At 40.9% G+C, this 20,972-nt stretch overlaps 1 protein-coding gene across 6 annotated transcripts in view; it reads left to right on the plus strand.

Annotated features, from left to right (window-relative positions):
* The window catches only part of TNK2 (tyrosine kinase non receptor 2), a 241,147-nt gene extending 223,597 nt beyond the window's left edge, over positions 1-17,550 (plus strand). For 3 of the 6 annotated variants that reach the window (XM_040349625.1, XM_040349624.1, XM_040349620.1), the window contains 3 exons: positions 12,174-12,269; positions 12,680-12,807; positions 17,230-17,550. In XM_040349625.1, the coding sequence (XP_040205559.1) occupies positions 12,174-12,269; positions 12,680-12,807; positions 17,230-17,239 (234 nt within the window). In that variant the 3' untranslated portion in view covers positions 17,240-17,550. The remainder of the gene's footprint in view (positions 1-12,173; positions 12,270-12,679; positions 12,808-17,229) is intronic. The other 3 variants (XM_040349622.1, XM_040349623.1, XM_040349621.1) reach the window with 2 other exon arrangements.
* Positions 17,551-20,972: the final 3,422 nt, after the last annotated feature.

The raw sequence follows: 20,972 nt of genomic DNA on the forward strand, positions 1-20,972 counted from the left end.
GCCTACTTCTCAAAATGTCTGTCATTGGACGTGGAAGGCATACTGCACACAGTGTGTGAGTCTTGGGACTTCAACCCTAAGAGATTCTGTGTGAGACAAATCCTTTAATTCCTACAGCTAGGTCTGGAACAACATTTGGCTCTTAACAGTATGACGAGTCAGGTTTCTGCTCTTTCTGTCTTGTTTAAGAGACCATTGCCCGATCATTCATTGATTAAAACCTTTGTACATGGAGTCTCAGGGGTATCTTCTCCTGTTCATTTCCCAGTGTCTCTGTGAAATCTATATCTGCTTTTCATGGCTTCAGAAACATTCATTATAATCTATTGGAAAAAATCTTCTCTACATTCACCTACAAAGTGTTGTTTCTTGTAGCCATCGCCTCTGGGTGAGTGTCTGAACTGATGGCCTTGTCTTGCAAGGTACCCATTCTGCTCTTGCAGAGGGACGAGGTGTTAATGAGACGTAAGACTTTCTTCTTGCCGAATGTAGTTTCTGGCTTTCACCTCATTGTGCTTTCGTCCCTCTGTCCAAGTGTCCACCTCTGCAAACAGAAGCCCCCCCCCCCATTGTCTGGTTTGGGCTTTCTTTTAGAATGACCGATTCCCATTTTGTAATCCTGGATGGTGCACCAGGTTTTTGCCACGCCATTTTGAGTTGTCTCAGACAGACCATCAAAATTTGCCATTGTCTTATACCCCTGCAGGTGTTACATAGTTAGTTACATAGTTAGTCAGGTTGAAAAAAGACACAAGTCCATCCAGTTCAACCACAAAAAATAAAAAAACAAAAATAAAAAACACAGTAAAATCCTATACACCCAACTCCATTCCCACAGTTGATCCAGAGGAAGGCAAAAAACCCCAGCAGAGCATGATCCAATTTGCTACAGCAGGGGAAAAAATTCCTTCCTGATCCCCCGAGAGGCAATCGGATTTACCCTGGATCAACTTTACCTACAAATCTTAATACTCAAGTTATATTCTGTACATTTAGGAAAGAATCCAGGCCTTTCTTAAAGCAATCTACTGAGCTGGCCAGAACCACCTCTGGAGGGAGTCTGTTCCACATTTTCACAGCTCTTACTGTGAAGAAACCTTTCCGTATTTGGAGGTGAAATCTCTTTTCCTCTAGACGTAAAGAGTGCCCCCTTGTCCTCAGTGTTGACCGTAAAGTGAATAACTCAACACCAAGTTCACTGTATGGACCTCTTATATATTTGTACATGTTGATCATATCCCCCCTTATTCTCCTCTTCTCAAGAGTGAATAAATTCAGTTCCTCTAATCTTTCCTCATAGCTGAGCTCCTCCATGCCTCTTATCAGTTTGGTTGCCCTTCTCTGCACTTTCTCCAGTTCTCCGATGTCCTTTTTGAGAACTGGTGCCCAAAACTGAACTGCATATTCCAGATGAGGTCTTACTAATGATTTCTACAGGGGCAAAATTATATCTCTGTCTCTGGAGTCCATACCTCTCTTAATACAAGAAAGGACTTTGCTCGCTTTGGAAACCGCAGCTTGGCATTGCATGCCATTATTGAGCTTATGATCAACTAAAACCCCCAGATCCTTCTCCACTACAGATCCCCCCAGTTGTACTCCCCCTAGTATGTATGATGCATGCATATTCTTAGCCCCCAAGTGCATAACTTTACATTTATCTACATTAAACCTCATCTGCCACTTAGTCGCCCAATTAGACAGAGCATTGAGGTCGGCTTGTAAATTGGAGAAATCCTGCAAGGACGTTATTCCACTGCATAGCTTGGTGTCATCTGCAAAGACAGAAATGTTACTTTTGATCTCAGACCCAATATCATTTATAAATATATTGAAAAGTAAGGGTCCCAGCACTGAACCTTGGGGTACACCACTGATAACATTGGACCATTCAGAGTAAGAATCATTAACCACGACTCTCTGAATTCTGTCTTTCAGCCAATTTTCTATCCATTTACAAACTGATATATCCAATCCTGTAGACCTTACCTTACACATGAGCCGTGTGTGCGGAACTGTATCGAACGCTTTTGCAAAATCCAAATATATCACGTCCACAGCCACGCCTCTGTCCAGGGTTTTACTTACCTCTTCATAAAAGGAAATCAGGTTTGTCTGACAACTTCTGTCTTTCATGAATCCATGTTGTCTGCTGCTTAAATAGTTTTTTTCCTGCAAGAACTCATCCATGTGGTCTTTTATTAAACGTTCCAGTATCTTCCCAACTATAGAAGTTAGACTAACAGGTCTATAGTTACTTGGTAAAGACTTTGTTCCCTTTTTAAATATGGGCACCACATTGGCCCTGCGCCAATCCAGTGGTACTATTCCTGTCTTTAATGAGTCCCTAAATATTAGATACAGTGGCTTTGAAATGACAGAGCTCAACTCACCTAGGATCCGTGGATGGATGCCATCAGGTCCAGGTGCTTTATCCACCTTTATTCTGTCTAAATATTTCTGGACCATATCACTTTTGAGCCATTGTGGATTTGAGGCTGTGTCACTCCCACCCCCATTTTGGACATGAGCTCCCCCATGCTCCATTGTATACACAGAGCTGAAGAAAACATTTAATAAATTTGCCTTCTCTTTGTCCCCAGTCACCCACTCTAGATTATTTTGTAAGGGGCCTACATGCTCAGACTTCACCTTTTTACTATTAATATATTTAAAGAATTTTTTGGGGTTTGTCCTACTATCTTTTGCAATCTGTCGTTCGTATCGTATTGAGTGTTGGTATATCCCACAGGTTTAGATCTATGGTGTCCCTCAAGACCAGGATTTTATGTTGAGTACAAAAATCCTTTTATTGCCTGTGTGTCTCTGTGCCCAATACTTTCTTTCATTAGTGACTTATGATGCTACTCCTGGTACAATTTCTCTACTTGTTCCAGGTTACTGCCTAAAAGTATTTGAAGCCACCTCATTAGCATGAAAACCAGGAAACAGCTTGGTTTACTTGTCTAAACAAAGGTTTCTTTTAAGTGCAAAAGGAATCACATAAAGCCATCATTTGAAAATAGATCTGCGCAAAAATAAAAAAATTGGCGTCCGTTGTGATTTAGGGTCACTAACAGGGTCCTGCCTCACCTGCCATGCACGTAAAAAAAAAAAAAAAAAAAAAAAGATTAAATCGGTAGTAAACCCGCTGCCGTTTTTCTTTTTAACACCTGAAAAGCAAAAGCCATAATGAGCTAGTATGCACCGCATACTAGCTCATAATGAAATACTTACCTTGAAACGAGGTGTGAGGAACTCACCTGGTCCACGCCGAGGGAGATGTCATCTTGCCTCGGCGTGTCTTCCGGGTATCGCCGCTCTAGCGCTGTGATTGGCTGGAGCAGCGATGTCGTCACTCCCGCGCATGCGCGCTGGAGACTTCTTCCCGGCAAGGTCCGGCGGCTGCCGGGCGTTTAGCCGAGGATCTCTGCAGTCAGCGGCGCATTGCGAGGGGAAAATCTCCTGAACCTTACAGGTTTAGGAGATATTCTTTATACCTACAGGTAAGCCTTATTATAGTCTTGCCTGTAGGTTAAAGTGGTAGTACAGAGTTTACTACCACTTCAAGGGTCGTAGTTTGGCGACCTGCTGTCACAGAGACCTCAAATTTGGGGGGTAGGTAGCTGAGGGGGGCTCCTATGACCCATGGTTTCCGGAGATATGGGGCTACATACAGAGTGGCCAGTTTAAATACAAGCTGGCACACTCTGTTTGCAACAGACTGAGAGGATGATCTCACAGTGCCTCTCCTCACTTCTTGTCAGAGGCACTGACCTTAAAGCCCTGTACACACGATCGGATATCTGATGGAATCTAATCCGATGGATTCTTTCATCGGATATCCGATGAAGCTGACTTTAATCAGTCTTACCTACACACCATCGGTTAAAAATCCGATCATGTCCAACACGGTGACGTAAAACACAACGACGTGCAGAGAAAAAATGAAGTTCAATGCTTCCGAGCATGCGTCGACTTGATTCTGAGCATGAATGGATTTTTGACCGATGGATTTCCCCACTGACGAACCTTTTTTTTCTATCAGTGTTTTAACCATAAGGAAAATCTAAAACGGGTTCTATTTTTTTTCACCGATGGATAAAAAACCGATGGGGCCCACACACGATCGGTGTGTACAGGGCTTAATGGACAGCCTGGAATCTTGGACTAATGGTAAAGCACCATTGAAACAAGCTGTCCAATAAAAATGCTGCAGTGGAGGCATGCCTCTCACTGCAGTGTCATAGAGGGGGGCATGTGTCTAAAAGACACATGCTCCCATCCAGCCCAGCCCTCTTAACTACAAGGAAAAAACAGGGGTTTATGGGTATAAGAGGGAGAGTGAGAATCTGCTACTGTTGAAGAGGTACTGTTTAAATTAAGCTAAATCATATATTTGTATGCTATATGTTATAAGAAAAATATTATTTATTTATTTACTGTGAAATTACTGGTTTGAAGTAATAATTCAAACTTCAGTAATTTGTCCATGAAGCCACCTGCTTGAGTACAGTTTTTGAAAATATAGTAAATTACCTTAAAAACAATATATAATAATTATTTATATATTACTTATGGTAATAAACCCCTTGCCACCCAGGCCAATTCTGACACTTCTCTCCTACGTGTACAAATCATATTTTTTTTTACTGGAAAATTACTCAGAACCAACTGTTTCATGAATTAAAAAATAAAGTTAGCCCGATTTTTGTATAATGTGAAAGATGATGTTACGCTGAGTAAATAGTTATCTAACATGTTACGCTTTAAAATTGCGCACACTTGTGTAATGACGCCAAACTTCTATACTTCAAAATCTCCATAGGCGGCTTGTGTCGACTACATGTTGAGTTACAGAGGAGGTCTAGTGCTAGAATTATTGCTCTCGCTCTAACGTTGGCAGCATTTGTAACCTTTGTGGCTCTGATACTAGCCAGTGCCTCACCAGCCATTAACCTCACCGCACGTCCAGGTCACTAATGGCCACTGGCTACTTGATTTGACTCATTAGCAGTTCTGCCATAAATCAACACTGCATATTATTAGTGATAATTTCTGAGCTTGCTGTCACATATTGCAAATTCTTACATATCCAGGCCAATAGATTTCTGGATTAACATATATCTAAAGGCAAATCTTGGTTTTGAATAGAACAGGAAGTGGCTAAAATCCCAATTAGTCTTTTTTCTGTGTGTTTTCAAGACTTGCCAGGAATGAAGAGAAAATATCTCTAAAGTGAGGGGGCATCTTCTCTTGGATAGATGTTCATCTCATGTAATGTCTTGTGTAGTCTTTGAATGATTGTCTTATGCCAGGGGTGCCCAACCAGAGGCCCGGGGGCCACATGTGGCCCGCGGAGCCCTCTGATCTGGCCCACGACCTCCTGCTCTGGGATGGTGGTTTGGCAAGCCCAGATTACAGGTTGCCAACCCGTCATCCCAGAGCATCAGTGTTGTGAATGAAGCCGGTGGTAGAGAAAGCAAGGAGCTGCAGAGCCGCATAAGCTGATGCTTCCTGTATAGCACCAGCTCCCGTCACGTTCGATACCAAATGCACTCTGCCTGGGACAGCAACAGCCGGGGAAAACTGAATAGAAGACTGTCATTAAAGGTGTGTTTATTACTGAAACTAATCGATTTATCGACAACTAATCGATTATGAAATTAATCTATTACAATTTTCATAATCGATTAATCGGCCAGTAACATAATGGGGTTAAAAAAACTAAAATTAGCCCTTTATAGTACAAAAAAGCAAATCGCTACTGTAAATATTACTTTCATTGTCCCACAGTAAAAAAATGAACCCCTTAGGCCCCGTACACACGACCAAACATGTATGCTGAAACTGGTCCGCGGGCCAGTTTCAGCATACATGTTCGGTCGTGTGTGGGCGCGAGCGGGCCGAATTCCAGCAAACATTTGCCCGCCGGGCCTTTTCCCAGCAGACAAATATTCCTGGACGTGTTTTAAAACCGTCCGCTGGAATCCTGCCCGCTCGGACATGTACGGTCGTCAGTACAGACCTACCGTACATGTCCAGGCGCCCGCCGTCCCTCGCATGCGTCGAATGACTTCGACGCATGCGTGGAAGCATTTTAAAGGCGGGCCGCCCACGTCGCTGCGTCATTGTCGCGGCGACACCGCGTCATCGACGCGGCGACACCGCGCACACGCCCCGCGTATTGTTTACGCGCGGACTTCTGTACGATGGTGTGTACAACCATCGTACAGAAGCCCTCTGGCAGACATGTATGGTGAAAACGGTCCGACGGACCGCTTTCACCATACATGTTTGTTCGTGTGTACCCGGCCTTACAGTGGCGATTATTTGCTCTTTTTGTACTTATTTTTGTTTTTTCACCCCCATTATGTTACTAAACATCTCAGGCCGGGTTAACACCTCTGTTTTTTGGTGCTTTTTGCAGAAACACACTACAGTTACATGTTTTCCTATGGGACACGTTCACATCCATGATTTTTTTTCAGCCGCTGCGTATTTGGAAAGGGCAAGGACTTTTTAACGCAAAATGTGCTATTTTTTATTTTTTTTTGGTTCAATATACTTCAATGGAGAAGCTTCAGAAAAGCATGTAATGTGTTTTTGCGGCAATTTGTGTTTTGTAATCTGCCTAACAACAAATTGGCTATTATCCGATTAATCGAAACAATAATCGGCCAACTAATCGATTATGAAAATAATCGTTAGTTGCAACCCTACTGAAATCAGGCTGCTTTCAAACTAATCCTGCACCTGCGGGTTACCTGCACGCATACACACGAGCCAAATGCCGTGTACACACGATCATTTTTCGGCATGAAAAAAATGTTGTTTTAAAAAAATGTCATTTAAAATGATCGTGTGTGGGCTTCACATCATTTTTCGGGTTCGGAAAAACAAGATTTTTTTTCTCTCGAACATACTGCATTTTTAACGACGTTTTAAAAAATGTCTTTTTCGGGTTGTAAAAAACGACGTTAAAAACCCGCTCAGAAGAAAATTATGAGACGGGAGCGCTCGTTCTGGTAAAACTACCATTCGTAATGGAGTAAGCACATTCATCACGCTGTACCAGACAGAAAAGCGCAAATCATCTTTTACTAACGGGAATTCAGATAAAGCAGCCCAAAGGGTGATGTCATACGAATGGAACTTCCCCTTTATAGTGCCGTTGTACGTGTTGTACATCACCGCGCTTTGCTAGAGCATTTTTTAAAAAACGACTGTGTGTGGGCAACGTCGTTTTAATGATGAAGTTGGAAAAACTTCGTTTTTTTTTCATGTCAAAAAATGATCGTGTGTACGCGGCAATAGACTTCTGTTATTACCTGTGGGTTTGGTGCACTTTCAGAAAGTGCACCACACCATCAGGATATAATAGACGTCAATTGGAAAGTGTAACTAACCTGCAGGAAAGCCATAGGTGCATGTGATGCATCAGTATGAAAGCAGCCTTGGGACCCAATCGGACCCTCAATTTATCCCTACTTACCTTCAATCCAATACGCTATTAAGAAAACAAAACAGAAGGAGATCCTTCAGATTGAATTGGAGGGCCCATAGAGTAGTGTGGGCTGTGTCTGTATCTGTTCTGCATATGCAGCATGGACACAGACCTGTCATCCACCCATTACACTTATTTTGGCCTGCAACGGGTTACCAAGTCGCTTCGATGGCCCTCACTATTCAAAAGGTTGGGCACCCCTGGTCTTAAGCCATGAATTGTTTATGAAAACTGGATACAACAGTTCAGTATAAAAGCACATACCATTATATTCAGTGCAAGTGAGGAAATTTGAATCTCTGTATTTAGGAGGGTATTTGAAGATGCCAGTTAAATTGTTTCATCTCTAAATGCTTACTAGCCTACCTCTTGTTATCCTTGGTGCTCTAATCAGGAAAGGTTTAATAGATCCTTGACACTGCTATCTGCAAATCATCATATTCTTTTTTAAATAATGAATTCAATATAGTATGCCTTTATAAATATATGGTAACAAATTATAGAATTCAGGAAGTTTAAAGTATTTTCCTGCCAAAATGATTTTTGTTGAATTTTGGATAGACTGGGGGAAGATTAGAATCTTTGGGCCAGATCACATACCTTTACACCTGCGCCACGTATCAGAGATACGCTACGCCACCGTAACTTTTCCGGCTTTGGTTCGAATCCTGAAAGCTTGCGCGCCGAAAGTTACGGCGGCGTAGTGTATCTCTCGGCACGTAATTCTAATCGGCGGGTAGGGGGCGTGATTCATTTAAATGAAGCGCGTCCCCACACCGAATGAACTGCGCATGCGTCATTCCGAAATTTCCCGCCGTGCTTTGCGCGAAATGACGTCGCAACGACGTCATTTTTTTAACTTAGACGTGACTTGCGTCCATCCCTATTCACGGACGACTTACGCAAAAAAAAAAATTCAAATTTCGACGCGGGAACGACGGCCATACTTTAACATGGCAAGTCTATCTATACGCCGCAAAATAGCAGCTTTAACTATACGCCAGAAAAAGCCGACTAGAGACGATGTAAGAGAATGCGACGGCCGCGCGTACATTCGTGGATCGTCGGAAAAAGCTCATTTGCATCCCCGACGCGGAAAACGACGCAAACTCCACCCAGCGGACGCCGAAGTATTGCATCTGCGATCCGAAGGCGTACGATGCCGTATGCCTGTCGAATCGAACCCAGATGCCGTTGTATCTTGGTTTGAGGATTCAAACTAAAGATACGACGCGGGAAATTTGAAAGTACGCCGGCGTATCAGTAGATACGCCGGCGTACTTGCTCTGTGGATCTGCCCCTTTGTCAGGTTTTCCTTTTATTTCTCATCCCATCACTCTTTATTTAGACAGTTTTTGATCCCTGTACAGTATGGTAAGCTATTTGTTTATCTTTTTAGAGTAGAGTGGAACTGCATGCAGGCAGTCCATATAAGTCAATAGAGATGCAGCGGCTGTACATACTCCCCTGGACAGCCGAGTTTGACATGTATGCAACACTAAAGCAGGCCATAGATTATATGATTTTCTTTCATAAAGCTTGTCAGTCTTCATGGGGAAATTCCTCCTGTGGAGCCATTGTGTTCTCCTCCCTGCGGGGGGCTCTGGAAGCCCTCTCTGCCGGGAGAAGGTAGTGATTACTGCTAGCGACTATAGCCACTAACAATAATCACATGTGATTAAAATATGAGCCATAATGTGCAACCAAATATAGTTGAGCTCATAAGGTTACATACCCTGGCAGAACTTATGATTTCTTGGCCATTTTTCAGAGAATGACTCAGAATCCAGAAACATCAGTGCAGCACTGGATGAAAGATGCAAGGGTCTGTCAGGAGTCCAGAAACTCATTGACCTTTTATATACACACACTAATTACAAGCAAACAAATCACAGGTGAGGATGGTTACCTTTAATAGCCATTCAAACCCCTTTGTGTCAACTTGTCTGCATGTTATCAGGCCAAAATCACCAGGGTATGTAAACTTTTGATCAGAGTCATTTGGGTAGTTTCTGTTGGCATTATGATTTGAAAAGAGTAAACACAATTGATTGATAATACATAGCTTCAGCCAAACACTAACCATGAGTGAAAGAAAAGTTTTTGTGTTATCATTCATATTCTCTCATATTCTCTGAAAAATAGCCAAGAAATCATAAATCATAAATTGCACATGAATAATGTACATAGTGTCAAAAAGTGGAAGACAAAGTCCAATTATTATTTTATTTTTTTAATATATATACAAAAGCCCACACGTAAGAACTTGGAGTATAGAGCAGCCACTGTGTATCAAGAGAGTCCAGATGAAAAAATTGGAAATAGAATCAACTCAGTGAAGGTGAAAGTTATCCAGTGTCCACAATAATCACATGCTAAACACCCAACAAGCTTGTTGTACCCAAGTCAATAGGGTACAATGAACCTGCCCATAGATGGTTCAAGCCAAGATTTGATCCATCTATAGCTGGCTTAAGACCAATGTAATGCTACATCCGCAATGTATACCAAACTTACACCAAAAAAAAAAAGAAGAGAAATTAAAGGACTTTACTGGCACAAAAAAAAAACGGGACACACATACATTTATCTGAAATGATATACAAATTTGTTATTACAAATTACGTAACAAAATCACATAGCAACCTATAGGTCATAAAAACATAGCCTGTAAAGAATGGTAAGTACCAGCTGTGACGTATCTCTTACTGTAACACATTCATTATTGATTGTTCTTCATACTATATACATTTATGTTCTGTAGAGATAATAATTTGTGGAGATAAGTCACCATAGGATCATCGCGTTTATCATAAAGGAAAGTTTCAGGGGTAACTACAGTTTGCAGTTGTGTCTGACATATAGGGAACTCCCCGGGTAGGCACTGAGACACAGACAAAGCGGGCAAGGCGACAGCCAGGAACAAGGGTGACTAGATTATTCTAAAATGAGATTGGCTTCACCAGTGATCAAGCATATGATGGACACAGAAGCGAGAGTACATCAAGATGAGTGGTACTACACTCTTGCATACTTAGGTGGATACATAAGCGATTCAAACACTGTGTCTCTAGATGGTAAAGAAGCTTCACAGAGGAGGTTCCTCCACCAATACGCTCTGTGCTGCAAAAATCATATGTCCAAAATCCAGATTTCCCAGTCCAGGCATGCAGGGATGTGTGCATGGCCCCACACTGTCTGCGTACCTGTCAGACTTGGCTGTGCGGATAAGTCCATACAGCCCTTGTCTCGCCACTCGCCTACATGAGCTTCCTGCGCAGAGCTCCTCGCTACTCAAAAAAGATAAACAAACAGCTGTACAGGGCTCAGCATCCATGTGAATGAAGTCTAAAAGTAAAATCTTTTACAACAGACAAGATGAGTTAATTAACGTCTGTCAGTGATATAGACAGAAATACAGAGCTGATTAGAGTACTAACCTTCCTCTAACAAATTTTTTTTTTTCTGTTATTGTAGATTTCCATGCATTCCTGTCTGGTGAAACCATTGTCAGTGTGTCAGTAAGCAGGGAGAAATTTCTCTAATGGAGCACCAGATAGCAGCAGAAATCCACAATCCACAGTAAAAAACGGCATACAATTCAATGTTTTCCATACAAGGGTAATATCTTTTAACAAGAACCAGCCCTTGATTGGACCTAAACAAGAATCTGAATATTCAGTCTTAAAATCAGAATAATAGTTTAGTCTCATCAGTTAAAAAATGTATTTATTTTCAGCTTTACTTGCATGTGTCTGCATCTGACGCTTGTGTAAGGAAGGCAACGCTCAACCCATTTCTGATATTTGCTGCAATGTTAGCTGTCTGATATCTTACATTGCACACTCAGAAGCTGGAAAACTGTATCTAAAGTAAGGCACCTGGTACTTTAGCAGCTGCCAGATTTCTGGTGATACAGCAAGTAAATCCAAGCAAGGTGATAATTCTCTCATAAGTAATTCTTATGATTTATTACTGAGTATTGCTATTCAAGCTTAAAGGGGTTGTAAAGACAAAAATATTGTCCTCTTAAATTAAAGTCTGACAGTAGCTGATAAAGTAAAAAGTAATGTTTTGCATTATAACTAGTTTGATACCTGTTAAAATGGAGCTCTTTTATTTACCTCCAGCACTCCTGAATCATTATTCTCACTGACTTCCTGGTTTGCGGTGCGCATTCATTCTTGCTATATCATGGCCTAATAGGACCTACAGTTCCCATTAGGCTTAGCCTCCATGCCTGTGAGGGATAAGAGAGCATCTTCACGCAGGGCTGTAGTCATAGGGAGGGGGTGAGCACATTCTGCTTTCCACCATGCAAAACGGCTCAGATGCTGGTGGAAAGCAAGAAGAAAAGAGACAGGAAATGGCATTTTCAAACCTGGATTACTGTATTTTGGAGGTCAAAATGAAAAACGAGGTAAGTAATATTTAAATGCTCTAGCTTACAGCAATCAATTGATCTAATAAAAAACAAACCTTTAGTGTTCCTTTAAGCCCAGTTGTAAAGTATGAAGAGGTAATGCAGTATGTGACAAGACTGTTCTTGGGAAGGACATAGCTCCTTGTACTTTATTAAATATAATATTTTATGTGATTCATTTGTTGATTTGAACTCTTTATCGTGTATCTTATTGATAACATGAGAATTGTTTCCTTTTCTCAGGTTCAGGAAATGGTTCATGGGGTTACTACAGAGGAGTGCCAGACAGCATTACAAAACCATGGCTGGAATGTCCAAAAAGCTATCCAATACCTTAAAGTATGATCTCCCTTTGTTTTTTTTGTCCATATTTGACAGCACCTGGTGTTCTAAACATGTTTTATGTTTGTATATATGTGTAAATATAGAGTTGGCCATTAGATGGCAGCCTTCTTTATAACATTAATCCACTCAGAACAACTGAAAACATAGTAATAGAGTAAATGCTCCACCTTGTGGTGGCATTGCTGTACTGTCATGCCTAACCAATGTTTTGTACTGTGATAATGAAGTGTTCTTGGTGGGATATTGTGGTTTCAAACACTCAAGCTCTGTTTTATTGTAAAACATTGTTTCCTTACAAGATACATATTTTGGTTTCTATGAGCTGCTGGCCTTCTAAAATGTTTTGGTATTGATTCTTTTGTTATTTCATCTGTAAATCACACTACATTCTGTTTTTACTACAGGTTGAGCAACTGTTTTGCCTGGGACTGAAGACTCGTATGGAGTGCCACAAAGTGCTGGAGACATTTGACTGGAACCTGGAGACTGCTAGTTCTCATCTTCTAGAATCATACAGTGGCTCTCAGCAAAAGTATGACATTTGCTCTCCCCTCAAATTTTTAGTTAAAGTGTATGTAAACACAAAATGTATATTTCAGTATCATGCCTTACTGTGTACAGTGGTCTTAAAGCGGTAGTTCCCCCTCAAATTTTTTTTTACCCTTAGATTGATGTAGGGCTGGAACTACTGATTATTTTCATAATCGATTAGTTGGCCGATTATTGTTTCGATTAATCGACTAATCGGGTAATCTTAAAAAAAAGTGTGGTGTACAATTTAGTTAATATGAAAAAAAAAAAAAAGGGCAATTTATTCTTAAATATCCATATGCAGTGGTAAATATAAATAACCAACTACAGTAATTGTAATGCCTTTTATTACCTCCACTTTCTCTGGGTTCAGATGCTGATCTTCCCTGCACAGAGTCTTTAAAGTGATTTTTTTTTAAAACTTACTTGTTATACTCACCTGCTCTGTGTAATGGTTTTGCACAGAGCAGCCCAGATCCTCCACTTCTGGGGTCCCTCACCGATGCTTCTGACTCCTCCTGCTTTCAGAGTGCCTCAATAGCAAGCTGCAAAGTATAGTATAGAGCGCCCGGTATAGCAAGGTAAAAATACTTCTGCCTTTAGAACCACTCACTTTCTGCCCAGGACTACATGTCCCATGAGGCATTACTCCTCACACTTTCACATTCACAAATTCTCAGGCACTTAGTGACATGTATGGATGGTGTACTGAGCTGTATGTGTGCTGCACTGTATTTCCTGATATGTAAACAAATAATGCATACTATATGCAGGCAAACTAATCAACTGGCCGATTAATCGATTATGAAAATAGTTGACAACTATTTTCATAATCGATTAGTTGTAGATTAATCGATTAGTTGTTTCAGCCCTAGATTGATGCTCATTTTGTCTAGGGGAATCAGCTAATTGTTTTAAAATCGAAGCTGTACTTACCGTTGTAGAGAGCGATCTTCTCCGCCGCTTCCGGGTATGGTCTTCGGCACTGGGCGTTCCTTCTTGATTGACAGGCTTCCGATGGTCGCATCTATCGCGTCACGATTTTCCGAAAGTAGCCGAACGTCGGTGCGCAGGCGCCGTATAGAGCCGCGCTGACGTTTGGCTTCTTTCGGCTACTCATGACGCGATGGATGCGACCGTCGGAAGCCTGTCGGAAGACTGTCAATCAAAATAGGAACGCCCAGTCCCGAAGACCATACCCGGAAGCGGCGGAGAAGATCGCTCTCTACAACGGTAAGTACAGCTTCGATTTTAATACAACTAGCCGATTCCCCTAGACAAAATGAGCATCAATCTAAGGGTAAAAATTTTTTTGAGGGGGAACTCCCGCTTTAAGCAAATATTTTTTTTGTATCTGTTTCTTACGTGGAGATTCTGCCAGTAACAGCACTTCATGTTGCAGGCTGACAACACTGTGCTCCTTCAGCTGGCTGTATGACTGCCTACAAGGTCTATGCCTGCACCACACAGATAGACTGGCCAACTGAAGCAGACAGGGCAGCCATCACAAATTTTGGGACCCCTTACACATCTTTAGGCAGGGACCCCCTGTGGACCATCGGGCCCCTTGCAGGTGTAATGCAAAAAAAATGGGAGGGGGGCCAGCTGGGCCCCTTAAATGTGTAATGCCTGTACCCCCTGATGGCGGCCCTGGAAGCAGAGCACACATCAAGTTGACAACACTTGTGCTGGCAGTTGCAGGGCATAAACTTAAAGTAGAACACCAGTCTTATCCTAACTGGTCTAAAAAATGCTCCTTCCCCCCCTACTAACACCTATGCTGACTAAGCTGTGTAAAAAAGATTTATATACTTACCTATTCTAAGCTGGCTCAGGTCCGGTCACGTGATCCCCTGTGGCTGCAGGGGAGAAGATTGAGTGCTCGACAACTTCTGGGAATGCCTGGGAAGCTGATACATCACCCATAGGTTCCCATGTCCCAGACGCTGTCAGCATTCCCTCCTCTTCCCTGCAGCTTCTATAGACACGGAAGGCGGATCACATGACTCGACTGGAGCGGGCTGAAATTAGGTAATATACATTCTTTTTACACTGGTTAGTTAGCACAGATTTGTTGAACCCTCCTCTTATGTTAGCTTTCTGTTACCATCCATGATGTTAACGGGTCGGTTTTGACCCGTGTCTTAAATCAGCCATAAAATACCCTCTGAACAATTATTTATCATCCAATTTGTTTCTTACCTCTTGGTTACCTTGTTAGGCTTCTTTATCCTTGAAAAGATTGGTTTTAATATTGTTGGTGTGACCCCTTAGACCTTTCTTTTGATAGCATACCTCTCATTTTCAAATTTAAAAATTGGTAAAATGAACCTCAATAGAATATTATAATTTGGTCCTATGTTTCTTTACTTTATTTAGAGAAGCAGACAAGCAGGCAACGAGATAGGCCCCTCCCTAAATTCAGCTCACAGGGTTGAGAGGTGATTGGCTGTCAGTGTTACTAAGCAGAGAGAGTGTTTATGATTTTAGTTTTGGCACTTATTAGTGTCCTATAATCCTATATTATAACTGGGTCAGAATTGACCCTAACACCATGAACGTCTTAATTTTCACCACAGTATTTTATAATTTAGTGAAAAGGATTCTTTTTCTATTACATTGTTTAAATAGAGGTTCCTGACAAAGTAAAAAAATCTTGATGCAATAAATAAATTTATGTGATACTTATAGACATTCAAAACCTGAAAACGGGTTGGTTCTGACCCTAACACAATAGGAGGGTTAAGACTAGTTAGGTTTAGGCTGAAATTCTACTTTAAGCTGTCCAAACATTACTGTATTTGCTGGCGTATAAGACTACCTTTTACACTTAAATAAACTGGCCAAAAAGCAGGGGTTGTCTTATACGCCGCGTCAGCTGCTCGGATGTCTGCTGGATGTGTAGTAATACTGTATGTAGCTTCGGCTACATACAGTATATACCGCTTAGCCAATCCCGATGTGCGATGTATTCAAATGAATACAGAGCCTGCTCGGATTGGAGTAACAACCTCTGCCAATCCGAGTAGGCTACATACAGTAGCTTGCTCGGATTGGCATTGAGAGTCAGAGAGGCGTGGGCTGATGATGTTACAGCCTCTGCCAATCCAAGCAGGCTTTGTATTCATTAATAGAATACATTGCTCCCCGTGATTGGCTCCAGCTCCAGCAAGAAGGAAGAAGAATATGGCTCCATAAGGAATAAAAATATAAAGCGTTGGAAGCCTCAGAAGTGGGTTCGTCTTATACAGTGAGTACAGGCAAAAAATCGAAAAAAAAAAGTAAAATTAGGGGGTCGTCTTATACGCCCAGTCGCCTTATACACCGGCAAATACGGTAGTTGTTTTCCACACAATCATACAAAAATTCTCAGTACATTTGAAGACGTGGCAATTGTTGTTCGATAATTTAAAAAACATTTTTTGCCTTTAACATTCGACTTTGGAATGAATGGACTTTCCCCAACGAAAACCACATACACTATTAGAAAGTTGGTCGCTTTAGAATTTTTTTCCATCCTGCTCCTTTTAGTTTTCTAGTCGCCACAGTTGAAAACAAACATTGATTTGACCCCACTATTGAATAGAAAATCGAAAAAAAAAATTCTAATAGTGTATGGCTAGCTTTAGGGTTGTCAGCCTACAGTAGGATCTCCAGAAAAATATTCACAAAATATTATTTGCTCAACAAAACTGTCAGGCATGTTGCCAAATATAATGAAAACGATTGTTTACATACTGTGGGGAAAATAATTATTTGATCCCATGCAGATTTTGTCAGTTTGTTCATTTACAAAGAAATGAAGGGTCTATAATTTTTATCATAGGTGTGTTTTAAATGATAGAGACAGAATATCAACCAAACATCCCAAAAAAAAACACACAATACAAATGTTAAAAAAGAAAATGAGTTGCCGTTCAGTGAGTAAAATAAGCATTTGATCCCCTACCAACCAACAATAATTCTGGCTTCCACAGACACATACAGTATGTGCTCATGTGGTACACAGATTAGTCCTGTCAATTTAACCACTTCCGGACTGGCTCACGTCGGCACTTCAAAGAGTGCGGTATCATCGTTAAGAGCAACAATTCTAGCCCTAGACCTCGTCTGTAACTTAAAACATGCAACCTATAAAAAATGTTTAACATCGCCTATGGAGATTTTTAAGGGTAAAAGTTTGTCGCCATTCCATTTGTGTTAGGTCAAGCTAATGTAGAGGTCTGTGTTTAGGGTTAGGATCATGTTAAGGGTTCATTTCCAAGATTAGGTTAAGGATTGTTAGTGGGAGATAGGTCAATTTGAGGTTAGGTTAAAAAAGAAATTATATTGATATTCCTGTCAAAAGTCACAAATATTTTACCTTTTTTATTGTTTTCATTAGGCTGTCAGGTAGTATAACATTTTTTTTTTTTTTTTTTAACAGACGATGATACATCCTTATTGAAGAAAAAGGCTTACTTGCACAACATATATCTACCTGGACTAAAACATTCATAAAGAATTTCCTGACCCAAGGAGCTTTCAGATCAGCTCTTTGGCTCTGAACTGGCCCTCGAGGGAGCTTCCTCAACCCACAAGGAGTGAACTTTTAAACCAACTCAGTGTTCTGCTACATGGACATGTGTTAATGTTGCGTTTTCTCTTTTATTGTGTTTTTCTTTTCTTCCTTCTCCATGCTTATATGGAAATCTCATTGTTTTTATATAAAAAGATGTGTAATTTTAATATATAAAATATCTATATATATGAATATATATATATATATATAAATATAAGATATAAAGTTTATTTGGGAAAAATATGAGTTTTGTGTTTTTTGTTTTAGCTTTTATTCTGAATCCATGTGTTGTAACTTTACAGATAGCAGTTCCAGACAAGAAATAAGATTAATTGAATTTTTGTTAACCTTGCTAAAGACAACAAAGGTCCCTCAGTTTCTGTAAGGTTCTCAGATGTACCTCTGGGTTAGAACTGCAACTCTCATTCATATGATCCTGTGCTGTGCAGTGAGTTGAGAAGGACGGACCTGCAACTACAGGGATTTAGATAACACAACAGCCAGCTGACGAGGATAGAAACGTGAATAGTTTTGGGGCTATTCAGCAGTTAGGCTATATACCCTCAGACAACTTAAATGTACATTTTCCTGTCTACTGTAATTGGACAATACCTAAAGCCTAGTACACACCATGCAACAACTGAAAGCTGTGACATTTTAGATTTAGCAACCATCTTTTAGAAGATGTTTTTTTCCTTTATTTTTTATTTTTTCATCCTACCTAAAACACACTGATGCTAACTAACAGTAATACTAATAAAAAAAAAAAAAACTGCCCAAAATGTACTGACCTTTGACCCTGACCATGACCTTTGACTCTTACTTGACACAAACACTAAAGCCTTGTACACACCATGAGTTTTTTTTTTTGTTGTTCAACCCAGCAGAATGAACCAAAAAAAAAAAACGGACAACTCTGGTCGGAGCCACTGTACTAACAATCCGATGTTAGTACCAAGCAGCTCCAATTCCCCTGCTCTGTATGTTGTATCTGGCACAGACACTGTAGAGAAAATGGAGCAGGTCGCTTCTAGAAAACAATGGGAGTTATTTACTACATGCAAATCCACTTTGCACTGGAAGTGCACTACCAGTGCACTTGGAAGTACAGTCACAGTAGATCTGGGGGGGGGACATGCAAGGAAAATAAAAAACAACATTTTAGCTTGCACATGATTGCATGATAAAATCAGCAGAGCTTTCCCTCATTTCAGATCTTCCCCTCAGATTTACAGCAACTGCACTTCCAAGTGCACTTGTAGTGCAGAGTGGATTTGCCTTTAGAAAAATCAACCCCAATGGGATTTACTTAAAGTGATACAAAATTCTCAGTTTTTTTTAGTTAAAAATAACAAACATATCATACTTACCTGCTCTATGTAGTGGTTTTGCACAGAGCATCCCAGATCCTCCTCTTCTTGGGTACCTCTTCTGTGCTCCTGGCCCCTCCCTCTAGTTCAGTTCCCCCCACAATAAGAAGCTTGCTATGGGGGCACCAGAGCCACGGCTTCCTGTGTCCATTCACTTAGAGTCATAGCCTGGCCTCACCCCACTCCCGTTTTTTTATCACAGGATACCGACAGCGTTGGAGCGGAGACCGAGAGTGGATTACCACCGCTGGATTTTTTTTTTTTAATAAAGGACTTTCTTCACGGTGTGTGTGTTTTTTTTTACAATTCTTTACACTTTCTTAGTGAAATGGTAGAGGTTCAATGTACCCCATTACCAATTCACATAGGGGGGGCCGTGATCTGGGGATCCCCTTTGTTAAAGGGGTCTTCCAGATTACGATAAGCCCTCCGCCCGCAGACCCCCACAACCACCGGGCAAGGGTTGTGGGGATGAGGCCCTTGTCCCCATTAACATGGGGACATGGTGCTTTGAGGGGTCACGGACCCCCAAAGAATCCTCCCAATGTTGAGGACATGTGGCCTAGTACGGTTCAGAAGGGAGGGCGCTCTCTCGTCCCCCCCTCTTTTCCTGCGACCTGCTAGGTTGCGTGCTCGGGTAAGGGGTCTGGTGTGGATTTTTGGGGGAACGCCACGCCATTTTTTTTAAATTTGTGGTGGAGTTCCCCTTAAAATCCACACCAGACCTGTAGGGTCTGGAATGGATATTTGGGGGAACCCCACTTCATTTTTTTTTTATTTGATGCTGGGTTTCCCCTTAATATCCATACCAGACCTGAAGGGCCTGGTAATTGAATTTGGGGGGACCCCCACGCTTTTAAAAAAATTTTTATGAATGGCTTTTCTCTGAATTGCCGTGAGCCGACAATTCATTATAGCCGCGAGTCATTTTAAATGACTTTTTTTCCTTCAGAAATTACACTTTGTGCAGGGACAGTTCTAAGCACAGGAAACAAGCGCTACTTCACAGGCATAATATACACCCCCCCCCAAGGTATGAAATTTAAAGGAATAATTCACTTTTATTGTTTCACTTTAAGCATTATTAAATTTACTGCTCCCGAAAAAACTGCAGTTTTTAAAACTTTTTTTGCATTGATACATGTCCCCTAGTGCAGGACCCAGGTCCCCAAACACTTTTTAGGACAATAACTTGCATATTAGCCTTTAAAATTAGCACTTTAGATTTCTCCCATAGACTTTTACAGGGTGTTCCGTGGCTTTTCGAATTTGCCGCGAACACCTCAAATTGCTCGCTGTTCGCTGAACAAGCAATGTTCGAGTCGAACATGAGTTTAACTCTAACTCGAAGCTCATCCCTACTCTAAAACAATTAGATGAAGCATTAGAAGTGTAAGAAGCTAATCTTACCCATGTACTGTACCATCTCAATAACACGCTGTAATTGGCTTCTGTAGTGGAAGTGTTAATTAAAGATTTAGAAGTAAATAAAGCTAGATTATGCCAATCAGAAAGGGCAAGGTGGTCTTCCAATTTCTGTTTTCATCTGAACATATATGATCATTTATTAGAAATACAATTAAGCATATTATATATCAGAGAAATATGCCTTCAAATTTTGTCAGGAATATTCCATGGGTGTCATTCATGGTACATCATTTCATCTCATGAAGGTTTCCAAAATAGGAGTTATGTGAGAATAACGATAATCTTTGTTTTGATAAGATACCTTGGGTAGTGTATAAATCTGTTATTATAAGACCGCCAATTAAAACTTTCTGGTGGGAGACCTGGAGGGAAAGCTGAGTTATTAACAATGGGTGCCACCGTTATGAACAGATTTATAAGTTGGACTTAAAGGGCAACGCTACTTTTGTGGGGATTTTTTTTACAAATAAAAAATATATAATATAGTGTATACAGCTGCGACACAAGTCATATTGTAGTTGAATTTTATTAAAAAATTACCTTTCCCTTTCAATCTGCAGCACTGTAATTTTCTGTAAAATGCAATTCAATATGGCTACCTGGATGTGTTCTGTACACATATGGTGTACAGAACCCCCCCCCCCCCGGGTATGTAATTTCCTGCTTGTGTGATTGTCTTACCGATTTTCCCAGAAGTCTGCACTAAGATACAAATCCTATTTTGAGCATTCCCTGCAACAAAAATTGCATTTTTTGTGAGGTACTTTCAAAGGGAAATCACATCTAAATGGATACAAACCCGACAGC

The sequence above is a fragment of the Rana temporaria genome, chromosome 4 (assembly GCF_905171775.1).
Source record: "Rana temporaria chromosome 4, aRanTem1.1, whole genome shotgun sequence".
Taxonomy (NCBI): Eukaryota; Metazoa; Chordata; class Amphibia; order Anura; family Ranidae; genus Rana; species Rana temporaria.